The sequence below is a fragment of the Phaethon lepturus genome, unplaced genomic scaffold (genome assembly GCF_000687285.1).
Source record: "Phaethon lepturus isolate BGI_N335 unplaced genomic scaffold, ASM68728v1 scaffold1091, whole genome shotgun sequence".
NCBI classification, from domain to species: Eukaryota; Metazoa; Chordata; class Aves; order Phaethontiformes; family Phaethontidae; genus Phaethon; species Phaethon lepturus.
In genome coordinates this window covers 2,324-18,548 of record NW_010518284.1, presented here as the reverse complement: position 1 = coordinate 18,548, position 16,225 = coordinate 2,324, and the positions used below count along the sequence as shown (strand labels likewise).

At 37.4% G+C, this 16,225-nt stretch overlaps 1 protein-coding gene across 1 annotated transcript in view; it reads right to left on the bottom strand.

Annotated features, from left to right (window-relative positions):
- VIPR2 (vasoactive intestinal peptide receptor 2) overlaps positions 1-15,998 on the bottom strand; it is a 56,672-nt gene extending 40,674 nt beyond the window's left edge. The window contains exons 1-2 of the mRNA XM_010296649.1: positions 15,857-15,998; positions 3,511-3,618 (exon numbers count right to left, since the gene is read on the bottom strand). Coding sequence (XP_010294951.1) covers positions 3,511-3,618; positions 15,857-15,998 — 250 coding nt within the window. The remainder of the gene's footprint in view (positions 1-3,510; positions 3,619-15,856) is intronic.
- Positions 15,999-16,225: the final 227 nt, after the last annotated feature.

Genomic DNA, 16,225 nt, shown 5'->3' with positions numbered 1-16,225 from the left:
GAAAAAAGAAAGTAAATCCAAGCTGTGATGGCAGGCTTCTGCTTTGGTATCACAGGTATTTCTGTCACATCTGCAAAAGCCTGAAACATTTTGCTGTTTTGTCTAAAGTATTCTGGAGGGAGTCTTTCAGCTCACTCTATAAAGGGAATAATTTGTAGGTAAAGTAATCTGACAGAAAAGTAATTTAAGTGAGAGTTGTTCTAACCTCCTATTTAAGCTTTTCTGAGAAGGTAATAGCAAATGATCTTCTGAAGAGTTATAAAAGGTCTTAGATATTATGGTGATGAATCACTGCTACAGCAAATGTTGGCAGAGTTGGTAATGCACTTTAAAAGGCCAAATTATGAGATAGGTTGAAGAATGAAGAAATAAATGCTTATGCATGCTAAATCTTGCTCTTTGAACCAATCACTGAAAAAATGTAGTCCAAGGAATATACAGGAAATGTGCAAATATGGTTGGAAAGGAATTTTGAACATCTATTAATGTCAGAAAGGATTTTTTGGTTGCAACTGAGAGAAGATGTTGACTCTTTACCCAGATGAAGTCACGCAGATGAGATGGGGGCAACCCATGATTCTACTCCTTAATCTAATTAATATGAACTAATATTCATACAATATGTAACGGCTTCAATAGGAGAAAACTAAACAGTCTGATATCATAATAAAAAAGTCATTAAAATTATTGTAACTTACTCTTATAATGTTAAATTATATGCAACTTCTCCTCGCCTTTCTTACAGCAATTTTTATTTCCATGATACTTGAAATCTCTAACAACACACTGCTTTGGTTTGCAGTTTACCACTGGTCTTTATCTGACTTAGAGATGCCTGTTTTTCACCACACAAGGACAAATTTATGAGTCACAGATCAACTTTGGGCAAGAATAACCAAACGTGCTTATATACACTCTAAACTAAAGCTTTTGTGATTTTTATTTTGCTGATTGGTAACTGGAATTTCTTCTTTGTATAAATTCTTCAGTGTAAAGTTGTAAATATCCTACAAATGGTTGACCAATCAAATCTTTCTAACTTATAACAAGGCCTTGACCTCAAACCACAGTGTCTCCTCAAATAACAGGACCACTTCTGCCATTTGGCACAGACATGCCATTTTTAAAGACAATGTAACGTATTTATACACTCTCAAGAGTCTTCACTTTCAAAGTACATCAAGATTCTCTGACTAGGCAGAGCAGAGGAATGTGTTAACAGAACCACAAATTACGTCAAAGCCAGTTTTGCAAGAAAAAGACTCAGGAACTCAAGATGCTGAAGTATTTTCTACTGTAAGTACTGTAAGGCCTTCTAACTTAAAGTCAGTTAGGCAATGTTCTGTGGAAGACATTGTTTATTTCTACGCCATTGTTCCATGCAATTAAATATTTCAGATGGCAACCTCATTTAAAACCTATTACTTGACACGTACATTTGAATAAAAAATTCACACAGTAACTTTCTGATACGCATATACTTATATCATCATGTACAATATGGAAAAAAATTATAGGATAATATGGTTGGTTTTACAGTAAAAAGTAATTTAATATAAAGTTACTAACATTCAACTGAGAATTAATTATGTGGTATGCTTAAATTATAACCTTGACCATCACAGAAGAAATTAAAAGCCAGTTCTCCAAAAGTTTTAAAGATGAGACGACAACTACTTTTTTCAATTCACAATTCGAATTAAGAAATACTTTAAGGAATTGATGTTTTTTAAAAGCCTACTTAACATTTGGAATACTTCCATAAAAAATAAGGTAGTTTAGATCACCTCGTACAAGAATTTTAATTCCTCTTAAACCTTGAAAATACTAAAACATACATCTCACGAATCTGGCTAAATAAAAAGAGTTAGATTTCTTGTTTAAAATTATTTTTATAATTTCCTGCCATAAGAATCAAGTGAATTTGAAAGGTGCTGTGCATGAATTAAATAATGTACGTATTCCTGAGCGTAATCAAATTAGGTGCTGAGATACTTAGTTAGATCTTAATTGAATTAACCATGCAAGATATTTGCTGTCTTCCTTCTCTGAAATTATAGAAAGACAAGATTTAAAAAATCCTCTTAACTGAACAGGCACCTCTAAAAAACCACCCTGTTAGTTCCACAAGCAAGAAATAAACAGGCAGCTGTAATAGAATCTGTACACAGGAAAATTATAGCAAACTATAAGAAGGAATTGATCTTTCAGTCTTGATGACACCATGCCCAAGTGAGATAGAGTTGTAATGCATTGTGAAGGTTTCAGACTTAAATATTTATTGCAGTTGTTTTATAGGAAAATTAAAATGTTATTGCAAAACAGTTGTTAAATATCAAACATCCAAACTCCAGAGAGAGTGTACATGTTCTAGCTTTTGGCGAATAGACAGAAGCAGTGTGATTTAATTCGGATTTTGAATTTTTGATATTAATAGTTTGCCTCGTCTCATGCCAACACCTTAATATCTTCATTTGAATCACTTGAATACTTTTATAGATTTCACAAGATTTAGTGAAGATTATACATACTTTCTTCTTTATAAACTGTTTAGACTATCCATGATAAACTAATCAAGATTTACGAGCTGCAGGAATGAAAACCTTTACTCATCTGTAGATTGAGTTATCTATTTTTTTACTGGAACAAGCTATAACAGTTTTGAGAATAAAGGTATTTTAGTCATACCCCAAGTTAGCCTCTGTGTTAAGCTCTCCACAGAGACCTCAAAAGCAGAATTAAATCACTGTGGTAAGTTTTGCATCTTTCACCAGCTCTTCATGACAAAGGTTTCTCACCTGAGCAATGGGGATAAGATTTTTCCTCCTGCATTTTGAGATACATATGTGAAATGCTATGTGTGCATCACCTATTTTTAAAACCCCACTAACAAGCCAAAGTGCAAAATTAAACCGCAGTATGATATATTGACAAGATGGTGCAGAAGATGGTAGACTTACAACAGTTTAAATGTTTCAGCAGTCTGAGACACTGATGACCTCTTTTCCAAGTTCCATTACAAAGCAGAATAAAAGGTTTCATAATAACTACCTTAAACTGCAATAGTGATAATTTTTAGGTATGATGTGTTAATGTTGGCTCATTATTCTCATGAAGGCAAGGCAGAGCTCCCCTCCTAAGAACAGAAGGAACAACCTGCATGTGACCTGCTGGGAACTGTTAAAGATGTCAGTCAGGCTCAGCTACCTTAATAATTAACACATGGTCAAAAAAAGCAAGCAATGTCTTCAGCCCTGATGAGTGTCACTATATCAGAATATATATTTAGTATCTGACTCAAAGAACACCATATGGACCACAAAGACAATTATTTGGTCTTTTCATGATATATCATGACCAGCTCTGTTAAGAACCTATTATTTTAACTCTTTAAAAAGAAAATAAAAACCTTGAACTGAAAAAAAACCCACAACCAAAAAACATTTTTAGTGTATTACATTATAAAATACCAAAGAGAAGCCAGCAAAAAAACACCTTAAAATGAAATACCTGGTTTGCCAGAAAGAAGGCTAAATACTTTTGGACAGGGGACAGTGACAGTCTCTCCAATCTTTGCAGGACGCCAACAGGTGATGTTATCCCAAACTCCAACACACCCTGAAACAAAACCAGCAGTAACAGACTTGAAAGCTCAGTCTGGTCCAAATCCCCCTACTGTATTTACCTTATAAAGACTTGGTGGAAGATTTGGATGACTAGTTCAAGAAAGATCAGACTCTTTCAGGAAAGTTGCAAATATGGTATTTTGTATGAAAATGTTAAGGGAATCATAAGACTCTGTTGATTAACCAGCTTATTTTTAGGTCAGTTAATGCCTTATTTGCAAAATGACTCATTAAAACTATGTAATTTTGACAGGATCATGCTAAGAAAAGATAAGAAAATATTTTAAAAAGTAAAAGTAGTTAAGTGGACTCAGCATCACAAATAAAATGGGGAGTGCATCATGACTGAAGAATTTTTGGAACAATGGGCATGAACTATCAAAATAATCTCTCCTAACTAAATAAAACAAAGTTTTGAACAAAGAATACTTCTGTATACTTATTTCAGGAAGGAGGTGTCATAAAATGTTCTAGGCATGTTTTTTTGTAGTACTCGTAAGAACTTGTTACTAGTAGATAGTAACTACTTGTTAACGGTTGTGCCCATGCTGAAGTCTGTATATATGTGGCTCAAAAGCAGTATCTTGTGAATGAGCATAAATCTTCCTATAGCCTGCTGCAGGCACTTGGATCAAGCACGCTCTATTTGTTTAAAGGTGACTACTTATAATGCATGCCTTCTAAGCTAAGTGAAGAGTTATGAAGGTTTCTGAGCATAAGCCTTATGAAGAATTGTAAGTACAAAGAAGTAAGGAAATGTTACTCATATCATCTCAGTTCAAGTTCTCTCCCTCCAAGAAAGATCATGTGCAAAATTCTGGGCATTTATGTCTCCAAATAAGAAAACTGACAATCAACATTATCAATTTGTAATTAACACTAGAGAGAGAAATAAAACTTTTATCCTACCAGCACTATGTCCATAAGATTATTAGAAAGTATAAGGGACAGTTTGTTCTCTTTAGTAGAGAACATGAAACTTGGACTAGGAACTACTCATATCCATGTATAATACTATTCTTCTGAATATTAATAGAATTAGAAATTCACTATTCATTACTCTGTGGTAGTGAGGTCATGGCCAAAATCAAGCCACCTGAGTTAAATGAAGAAGGAAAAGGAACATTTAAAAGTTCTATATTTGTGTTAAACCATCTTAGTGCAATTAAACTTGGACAGCTTGTGTTGACTTAAAGTGTCTAGCATCCTACTTTAAGTCACTTTCAAAGTACATGTAAACTAGGGAACCCAAGAGTGTGCTGCAGAACCAGCAGTTGGATTCGGCCCTGGGGGTATGTCCTAGCTGCAGCTTGAAGGAGCGCCAGTGGCATAGCATTCCCATGGGTCTTGCTTTCTTTTGGAAGACATCTAAGCGTGATAGTCGGCTGGGAACCTCTGTGCTGTACCAAGAATAGGGTTTCAAGATGAAAAGAGAAGATGAGAGGAGGAGATGAGAGGGCTAAATTCTGCATTTGGTCACCAATTCCATAGAGTCATCTTTACAGAGTTTCACAAGAAAATACTATTCTCCAGAGGAGTCACTTGTTCATGGGGACTAGGTCTTTCTTCACTCCTCTTAGGATTACACAGCTCTAAATGCAGCATCTGTTCTATACTCGGAAAGATGATGCCAAAAATAAGGGATTAGTAATGGGAACACTTCACAAAGTTTATCTGTGTGAGTAGATATCATGCAGTGCCTTATTCTCCACTGCCTTGTATGCTGTATCAACCTCCAAAGAGGTATACAACAAATGTATTGCTGTTCATTACTTCACACACTCACCCATACTCACTTCAATGCCTCTTCCATTCAGGCACCAAAAATCTCCAAAGAGATTTGGAGATTCCAAATCTCCAGTCTATCACAACCTCTCTGGGCAACCTGCACACACACAACTTTCTGCATGAAGAATTTGCCATGCATCTAATCAGGATTTCCCTTGCTGCAGGTTGCTTCCATTGCTGCTTCTTGTGATTTTTTTTGTTTGGAGGGTTTTTTTTTTCTGTTCACATCTCAGAAGAGTCTGGCTTCATCTTCTCTATAAGCCCACTAGGTAGATGAAGACAGCAACCAGATCACTCTTCTCCAAGCTGAAGAAACCCAGCTTTCAGTCAATTGTTATATGCTGCATATTCTCATGCCATCTCCATGCTCTCTGCTGAGCTGGTTAATGGCTTTCCTGTACACAGGAGCCCAAAACTGGACACAGTCCTCCGCTGAGATGCAGTCTCACAGGAGCCAAATAGAGACAGACAATTGCTTCTCTTGATCTACCAGTTTGCTGATGTAGCACAATATATGGTTAAACCTCATCTCCATAACGGTGCACTGCTGACTCATGTTTAAATCAATATATTTCTAATGCAAACACCTAAAATGGGTCAGAAGAATTTCATCCTAAAAAATGCTTATTTCTTCTCAAGAGAGCCTGAAGTTGTTAATTCAGTTGCGGAATCAAGACTGTAGGTACCTGTCTTTACTCTAAGCAATCCCACCCTTACTTGCTTAACACTGTGTGACTAACTTCAGCTTGTCAAGTTCTCCAGTTACCCGAAGAGGACTAATTGTTTTGGTTCCTTTAGTAACTTGGACTCCAAGACCAATATATCTTTTAGTCTTACCTTAGGGTAAGGGAGATTTACTTAGGACTAGGAACTGTGAAAGTGGCATTCTTTTTATCTGTATTCCACAGTTGGCTGAGAAGTTCCTGTTCCCATTGACAATTCACTCTTTTCATGTTTCTGGTCCTTACCTCTTGAATGAGTTTAGCAACTGAATCAGAATTTAATATTCCATAATCATTCCTTTTTTCCTGATGATCATGCAAAGTTTGCCCTTTCTAGTGTATCTGCCCCTACAACTGGTTCATACATTTCTTTAAGAATTAACTCATGAGTTTTATCTATGCTCTATTTCACCTGACTCCCTTCTACTCTCTCCAGCACTTGTGGCTTTTCTTTTAGCGTTAGTAATGATATCTCCGAGGTGATGTTGACTTGGCCATATGTATATCATTTAAGAGGTTTACATCTGAGCAAGTCATCTTCATACCCTTTGAAGTCAATGGAACTTAAACATGCTTATGTACTTCCTGAGTTACAGTACTGGCTTAAAATCAAGTCCTGCATCTCTATGATGCAACACCAGAGCTTATGCAAAGTAAAAAGATATTTACTTCAGCCAGTTCAGGTCATGCTTCCTTCCCAATTGATTTTAAGCCAGAAACAACATCAACAATGTGACATACATGAAAGACAAAGAAACTATTTTCTTTATCTGTCAGCACTCAGAACTATAGTGACCAAATGCAACTCTTTTGGCTTTGATGGATGTACTGCCTGAGCCAGCATAAACAAGCCCTGTAGTACACAAGAATAATTAGCATTTTATGCGACTTCAGACCTTTTTAGTTCATCCCCATTTCCACTAACAAGTGAGAGCTGAGATGAGTCATGAAAGTGTTCATGCACACCCATAAAAGCTGATGACTTTCACAGATTTTCCCTTTTGTTCAGTATTCTCTCTGTAAAATGGTGGATTTGCTACAGTAATCTGCAAACAGTTCAGAGGCTACACTGCTATATGGACTGGGCTAAGGTTTTGCTAAAAAGGCAGCTGAACAATGTGGACTTCAGAGCTCCATTAGTACCTTTACCATAAAAAAAAGCCCAGAAAACTTTTATTCAAGTTGCACTTACATGAAATATTAGACAGAAAAACAGAGGTCCAAGTCCTATTCCCACCAAAATTCATTAACACAATTTGTATCAGATCTCGAAGCTGACTTGCAGGAAGGAAATCAGTATGCAAGTTTTTGACATTCAAAACATTACAAGTCACTAATGTGTTCTGGGGAATGTATTTTTTACCTCAGTTTGTCTTCAGTATTTTAGGACTTTACAGGTATCTACAGCACGGGAGAGAATGATACTTTTTCAGACTCCTTAAATCAAATAGATGAAATGACACAAAAGATGTATTTCCTACATCTAGACTACATTCAGATGCATCAACAATTATGAGAGCGAAACTTGAGTGGCTGTCATCAGAATTCCAAGAAAACATTAAGCCTCAATTTATGTATATTTACAGGCTTATTTATTATGGTACAGGAAATCTGAGAAAACTGCTGAAATGTTCTGGAGGCCTTTATAGTCACTGACTGACTACAGTGTACTTCTGAAAACTGGTCTAGGGCTGAATGCTGAAATGATGGTTTTACTGGTGCACTGCTAGGAGGTCTTAGAGGTACAACTATTAAACAATATGCACTTTTCTGGGCTTTCAACTCATACCTTTCCCCATTTCTCCCTCCTCCTATTACCATAGATTTCTGACAATATTGCAGTGATGTATCTTCTTCTCTTAGCAAAACACACCCTTATGCAGAGGTGGGATACAATCAACAATTTCATTCTTACTACACTTGCATCATTTCATCTCTTTCATCCCAACAACGTATCTCTATTGTACAGCACGAGCTTAATTGTGCACAATTGAAACTAGCAATTAATTCTCACTAATCTTGGAAATTGAAGATGTGGCACAACTGGAGATCTTGGTGAGTTTCATAAGTCTTCAAGTAGATACTGCTCTTTACCCACCATAGCATCCTTTTACAACAATAATGACATACACAATATTGTCAGAGGGTGACAGCATGATTCACTTCGTACTAAAACACATGAAAATAGGCCAGATTAATTGCTCCCAACAATTGCCTGTTTCTTCCCAGTGACTATAGAGCAGCCTACAATGCTATAAATACCTATACTACTGGAAAATGAAGGTGCTATAAATGCTATGTTAAATGTGCCTCTTTCTGCACATAGAATATCTAGCTTGATCAAGCTTGATATTCTACTCTGTACTTACTCTGTACTCACTCTCTACTACTCTCTGTCCCGCCATTGATTCATTCAGTGTTAGGATTATCTGAGATCCAGTCTTTGAGCAACAAATTTGCTTACCTACATATGCTTCTTTGTCTATGAAAACGTGTAACACTGGGTTTGTACTGTAAAGTTTGGTTTAGATAAACATTTTATCCATATATTAACCACTAGGTGGCACTTTGCATTTGGATTTTAAAAATTGCCAATTCAAAGAAAGGTTTAGCACTTTTTAAACTGCCTAGGCATGCATGATACATGAAACAGAGAGTGCTTTGAAAATCAGCCAGAAAATTGTCAACTAGTCCAGGGTTTATTTTTCGAACAGGGAAACGTTTTGATTTTTGTACTGAACTTGACAAAGCAGAAGCAATCTCACCTCTTATGGGCAATGTTTTCTAGACTGTAGGTCTGAACACCGCAGCATGTAATTTAGGCTGCATGAGAATTTATGAACATATACGGACTGAAATTATTCCTGCATTTTCACCCAAGTCGTAAGAGAGGAAGCAAAAGGAGGCTATAGAGAAGTAGCGAGCTAGCCAACTGGAAGCAAAGCAAACACACAGCAGAACTGCTTAAAGCGGTAATAGGAATAGGACAGAAGCAAAAACACTTTGCTGCAACCTACTTTGCTCAAGTTATTTGCCATCTACTTCTGTAGGCCCTGAGCAGACTAACAGGCCTCAGGGGCCTGCCCAGCCTCACAGCCCCTGCTCAGGGTCCCCTCCAGGCTCAGGTCTGGGCCTCCAGCGGTGCTGTGGGTGCACCTGACTTCAGCTTCATCACAGCAGCGCCTGTGCCTGCCTCTGCCTGGGTCCCGACCGCCACTATGGCCCTGCCTGGCCTTCCCAGGGCTGCGTCTGGCCCTGGTTGCCCGTACCAGGCCGGATCCCGACCCCACACCTGCAGGCTGCTGTCCTCAGCTGTCCCGACCCCAGGGAGGTGGCCGACGCCTGCCCTGCCTGCCCAGGGACCCCCAATCCCCCTCCACAAGGAGCTGCTGGCCTGCAGTCATGTGAAAATGAACACACGGGCTGCAAAACGGCCAAGAAGCAGCTCCAATATGCCTATGTTGAACTAAAACACTGTTGTGAAATTGTACAGAGTGTATACAAGCTCTGGTTATTCAGCAATACTGAGCAGATGTGAGTGTAAACTTTTTAAATTACCGGTCAACACAAACCACTCATACACAGCAAGTAGAATTTGGGAAGGCTACCATATACATCATATGTAACTAGTTAAACAGAATGATGAAACCAGTAGCATTTATCTCATATTCACCTTAAATGTTTGCAGTTTATACGTTTTCAAAAGCCAGCCCTATTACCAGGAATGGCAAAAACACTGTTACTGAGATACTTAGGAGATTACTGGCTTTTCACTAAACGAAACACTTCAGAAGAAATACCTTACTTCCTTTCAGAAGAACAGTTTCCCATTATAGAATCAAAAATCTACAAGCCAATTTTATTTTTAATGTAATTTACATATTTTAGAGCACTGTAAGGAAATATGGACATTGCCAGCTGAAAACTTTGAAAAAAAAACCCTCTGAAAAAGAGAATTTCCACACATTTCTACCCCAATCTTCTACCAAGTAAATCTTGCTATCCAATGAGTCAAAATGTCCTTTGGAGACAACAGCATTTATTTTTGTATAACTGGACAGCACTCTAATCTTACCATAAGAACACCATTTTCTATTATATTGGAAAAATATTCATGGGTGTATAGTCAAAGCTGTAAGAGTTTTAGCTTGGATTTGTTAGTTTGGATTATGTCTAACCCACATGCTGTTTGTTTTATCAGTTGGAGCCGATTGCTTGCTTGTGGTATTTGAACTTAGGATGTCATGGAGAGTAGACCGCCACGGCCACAGCTGTCTTTATCACGACTCAAGAGCAAAACTATGCAGGGCAGTATTTCTTTCAGAATCTTCTGAAAAACACAATAAATTCACTTATGACTGTGCACTTTCCCTTTTCAGGGCTTCAAATGCCATTTAATAATATCTACTGCTGAATTTCTATTTATGTTGTGCAGGGGTAGAAATTTCAGACCTTCAAAATTGTAGAATGTATCTGTGGCCAAATGTTGCCTCTCTTCTTTCCAACAAGGTTTGTTATTGTCACTCTTAGTAACCTTTATTATGTGCGATTTTTGAATGAGGCTGATCAGGACATTTTCTTGGTCTTCACCATTTATTTCCCGTTGGTTATTTTTCAGTAGGCAGCTCCTACTGAAAGGTTCTTTCTGACCTATCACCCCGCCTCCTCAAAAGGTACGCCAGCTCTGCCTGTCTTCTGCCCTCAAATAATTAAGTATAGCTTCCACAAAGCCCAGACACTGTCAACACCCTAAGGATGATCACTGTCATAACGATGACACTTCAATTAACAGGAACCAAAACAGACAATGTTCAAAGCAGCCCCTTCAGCTCTCCTCATAAAAAATTATGTGAGCCAAAAAGTAGCAACATGTGTGTGCTACAGCTAGAAAAGCAGCAGCATGGAGATTCAAGAAAGCACAAGTTGTCCTGCAAGAGCTACTGGTGCTGTATGAAAGGAAGTTCCATGATCCCACTATCTCATTTAATTCTACCTTTAGTGCTACCTTGGATAACTCTAAGCAACACTGCAGTCTGAACTACTGGCTCATTTTACAGAGAAAATAGCTGCAAAACCAAACAAAAACTGATGGAAGACCTTGACGAGATTGGGAGGATTAGGAAAGGGGGAACCTTGAGGAGACTCCTTTTCACATAGCATAAGAAAGGCCTCATCTGGCTTTGTGTAAGTCTCCTATTTACTGATGTGGAGGAGAAAGTGATCGCTAGGTTGGCTTAGTTACACTCACAGTCCTTCTTTTGTACAATACAGAGATATGTGCGTGTATATGTGGCTTTGGAATGCAAAATAGGCACCTTTCTTACTGGAGAAATAACCTTAACAGCAGAGGTTAGTTGGGTAAACTAACTTTTGGACAACTGGCCATGGGTCCACCATTTGGACATTCATCCCACCATTCTGAAAAGGTTTCAGAAAGATATGCTCTTTTTCGTCCACAACATTACGAGCTCAGTGCTGGAATCACTGAGTGAAATTCTGCTGGCAGTGTAATTTGGGAGATTAGATTACATAGTGACATTGGTCCCTCTTGCTTTAAGTTTATGAATAAGTGAGAATATAATTTTGGTAGTCCTGTCCTTTTTAATTTCCCATTACTAGCTGCATTATGAAACCCCTCTTTGAGAGGTTTATGAAATTCTTCCCAAAGCCATTTCTCTTTCCGTCTACATCCCTTCCTCAAAGTTAAGATGCCATATCTAAAATTGAAAATATTGTCTGGCATAAATATTGTCTGGCATATGGGTCTGACAAGAACACATTTTGAAAAGCAAGAGCTGAAAACTCATTTAACTGTGCAGCCATTCAGTCCCAAGTAATACAATAAATAAATTTTAAAAACCCCAAAATCACACTTCATTTTTTTGTAATGAGACCTTTCTTTTTAGAATGTTTTGTTGTAGATCCCTGTTATAAAGTCTTCTGACTGAGTTTCAACAGTTTTGACCATAACATTTCACTTCAAATGAAAAGGTGAACAGAAATGAATCAATTACTTTATAATGTAAAATTCTAGATACTGAATAAAATAAACTGAAATTTGCAGTTGGCCTTTTTTTATGTATTTTCAATCACTTCTATTGGAAGCTTTCTATTTTTTTAAGACGACAAGCCATGGGTAGTAGGTAAAAGATAAATTAGTGTTTTCCCATATGGACCTCAGAATCTGTAGCTATTATGAGTTATTTAGAATGGAATTAATCTGCCCTCCAAAAATGAGAGTGCAAAAAAAATCCTCTCCTAGGCTTCCAGCTAAGGTGCATCCATACCTTGGGTGTCAAATTATAGGAGGAAAGAAGAAAATAAATGAGAATGGAAGTTAATGCAGTCTTCATAAAATAAACAACTTGAGAGCACTACAGAGAGGAAGACACTGCCATGGATCTTTGGAGAGTGACTTTCTTCCCTAAATGGAGTGTAATGCTCTCCACTAATGGAACAGTATATACTAATGCCTGAAAAACCCCCAAAGGGTGTAACGCTCTGGAGGTCCAGATTGCTGTCTAACAGTTTGACGCTGGCAAATGAGCAGAATTTAGACAAACTGGGTCCTGTGGTTTTACTATATCCTTAGCATTGTTGAAAGGATTTTTTACACAGTATTTATACAGTGTTTACTTGCAAAACACATTATTGCTTTATTAAGCCATGAAGCAAGCAAGTCCTTTGTAGACTTCATAGCCAATGATTTTAGGTGCACTACAAAAATTACTCAGTGAAATTCTTCAGCCCATGTTACGTTATGCAGCTCAGGTGAGATGACTGTAACAGCATTTTATTATATAAAAAACAAAATGCCACAACTGCCTTTAAATCTTTCCTTTATGTCTTGCTAACTGGGAGCTGGGAAGTATTAGATACGGTATTCCATACATAATTGCCATCTAGGCCATAGGAGAAACTGTCTGTCCCATAAAATTTGTATCCTTCAAAATTCAGTAGCTGTGCATGCCAGTCTAATTCTGGAGCATGTTACATAGAGGTGTGAAGGCTTCTCTGGTGCTCAAGGAGTTAATAGAAAAATTTCCCACTGATTTTGATAACTGAGGCCCAAGCCTCCAGTGGAAAATCTCAGTGAACCTTTATTTCCAAATTCTAGACAGGACCTTCACTGGATTCCATTATAGCTTTTGTGAGGCAAGTAGCACATACTAGAGTTACAAAAGTGTGACAAGGGCTGTATAACCATCTTTTCCACTGAGGAAAAAGTGAAATAGGTTTTGTGAATTTATAGTCATGAATTATGTTTCAAGTGTACTACAAGTTTTAGGTGTGGAGCTACAACTTGGACTAGTTCAAGTTTACCAGTTTTCATCAGTAATTCTTCTTTATCAGTAGCCAGAGTATCTCTGTGACAATCTGCAAGTCTGTTCAAAATACTCCTTTTAGGAGTTTATTAAGAAAATAAAGACATACATAGAATGGATATTTTTGGAAGTGCAAATGCATGTATTTAATATAGGCTCTTCTGAACAGGTGCTTGGTAAAGGTATCTATAACATGAAGCATAGGATAAATTCTCCTATAACATTAAACATACAGTTTTTAAGGGTTCATTACCATAGGGGCTTTATTCCAGTCTCCTACAAAATGGAATAGTCCCTTACTTTCTGCCAGACATTCAATTAAATGTATAAATCCTTCCTCTGCTGTTTTATCACTACCTGCAGGGCTGAATCAACACCATCAGACATACTGTCTCGTTCCAAGACATGAAGTTCTTACACAGCAGTTTGCCTTCAGGAGGCACCCCTCTTCCAGTGAAAAGAGGCTGTGAAGAAAATACTGACACAAAACTTATTTCTTCCTCTAGGGAACCCAAAATAAAACTGGTGTGCATCACAAGGATACCCTTGGAGCAGACCAACATCTGGATCACAAAAGCAGATCCTGAAAAAAGCTTGACTTTCAAAGCTGTGTAATAGCTAATAATGAATTTATTAATTCAAGATTTAATGCCTTAATCTGGGCTAGTAATTATTTCTCCATCTGGCTTCACACTAGTATTATTTATGAAACAGCCGTCTCTCTTCACCACTCATATAAATAAAAAAAATCTAAATGTAGATTAATTATTCCAGTAAGATGTTACTTGGAGAGATAGCCATGTAAATTATTCACTGTTATTATAATTTTTCTAATTACTTATCTGGATTAATCAAAAGGAGAAATTATTGTAAAATACAAACTGTTGATGATCCTTTTAATCATTTTATTGTTTACAAATTGATATTAGAGTATGCGTGGAGGGAGTTACACATTTAAATCAAGAAAAGAGGTGGAGAAAGCATCATGAGCTGGGACTCATGTTTACGCTCAAAGGGCACTGCACATGGCAAGTCCCTGAGGTAGCATAATCATCTTCAGAGTGCATTCAAAACAGAGTGAGTATGAAAAAACAAATACACTATGTATCACCTGGTTCAGCCAAAGGAAAACAACTGCACTGCAAGATATACTGTAGTATTCCAAGGAGTCCCGTTATTGTGACATTACTTTGTAAATATCAAAGTTGTGTTTTCAACTGAAAAATGTTCAGTCACCGTTAGATGTAAAATTTCTTTCCCCTTTTTCTAAGCCTCACTGAAAGCCCATCCTTCCCTTCAATATTTTACATGTTACGAGAGGCGTGCTGGACAGGTAACAAATGCAAATGAAGCACGCCAAGAAGCACTTTTACCTTTTCACCAGGAGGTGAGTAGAGGCTGCTTTCTGCTCACAAGTTCCGGCATATGGTTTACAAAAGGTAACTAATCACAAAACATTAATACCTTTGTATAAAAAAAAAAAAAATTAATGCACACTTCCAACTTTCCTAAATAGCAAAAAAAAAAAATTTAACCAAGCTGTGCCCTAGCTACTGTCATGTTACAGATTTGCTTTTCATTTGGCTGTCTGGATTTATCTGCTGCCTTCATATTTTGCTTACTGAACAAATGGCTTTATCAGCAGCTCCAACTTACGAAAATAAAAAAAGTCATTTATTCATAATCTTATTCATAATTTTCACTCACACGAAAATGTAGCAAGGAAATCTAGTAAAATCTAACATAAAAAAATAATAAACTACATCTGCTCTTTCTTCTTTCTTCTATTAAATTAAAATTTGTCATATCTGTATCTCTATATTTATCTTTCTATGCAGAGAGCAAATAAAAACAATAAAGCAACAGAGAGAATTTGTATTTTTAACGTAACACTGCTGTCCAGTTTTTCCTTTGCATGACTCTTTCATACTCTGGGGGTGAATGTGATCTTCTGTCTGAAGCATATTCTGACTGGGAAACCCAGAGATCATTTCTGCCACTAGCATTTTACTTTCAACCATAGCTAGAGAGAGATGCTTGGAATCAAGGCTTTCAACTTTTCCTCAGACTTCGTCTTTCTGCTGGTCCTGTCATCACCAGCCTTGAAGCTTCTCTGCCAGTCAGAAAATACTAGCAGCGACAGGTTAAAACATGAGAATGCATTTGCTCCCATCTAGCGTCCCATCCAGTGTGTGCCTAGCGCCTGGCACACCTCTCACAACATGCTTGCTGCAGCTGTACTCTTAACGCAAAACCTGCATGAATTCTAAAATACATAAAATTATAAGCACAGTGCAGGTAAGTATGGCGACTGCAACCAGAGCAGCAAAGAAGGTAAAGGCAGAAAATCTTGAATACTCCAGTCATCTCTACGTTACAGTTTATCTTTTCTTACCTTTGTAGTCCACTGGCTTTGCATTCTTTAGAAGTTCCATGCACCTCGTTTCCTCCTTGTGAATCTCCAGATGAAACCTGCATTCTGGCTGGACACCATTCACCTGTGTCAAATGAACAAACAGGCCAGAATCTTGAAACATAAATTAAAATGCTTTATGAAGGATGCAACTACCAATAATGCAATCCACAACTTCAACTGGCACTGGTTTTGCCCAAGTGTGTGTAGGCATTTTACAGACACAGTCATTGCCCATTTCAGCTTCTCACGCACTGACTTTTAAAAACAAAATGTTAAAATAATCTACTGGAGCATTCACTGCCTTCTTCCTGTAGCATTTCAAGGCCAATTGTCATTTACAAGAAAATA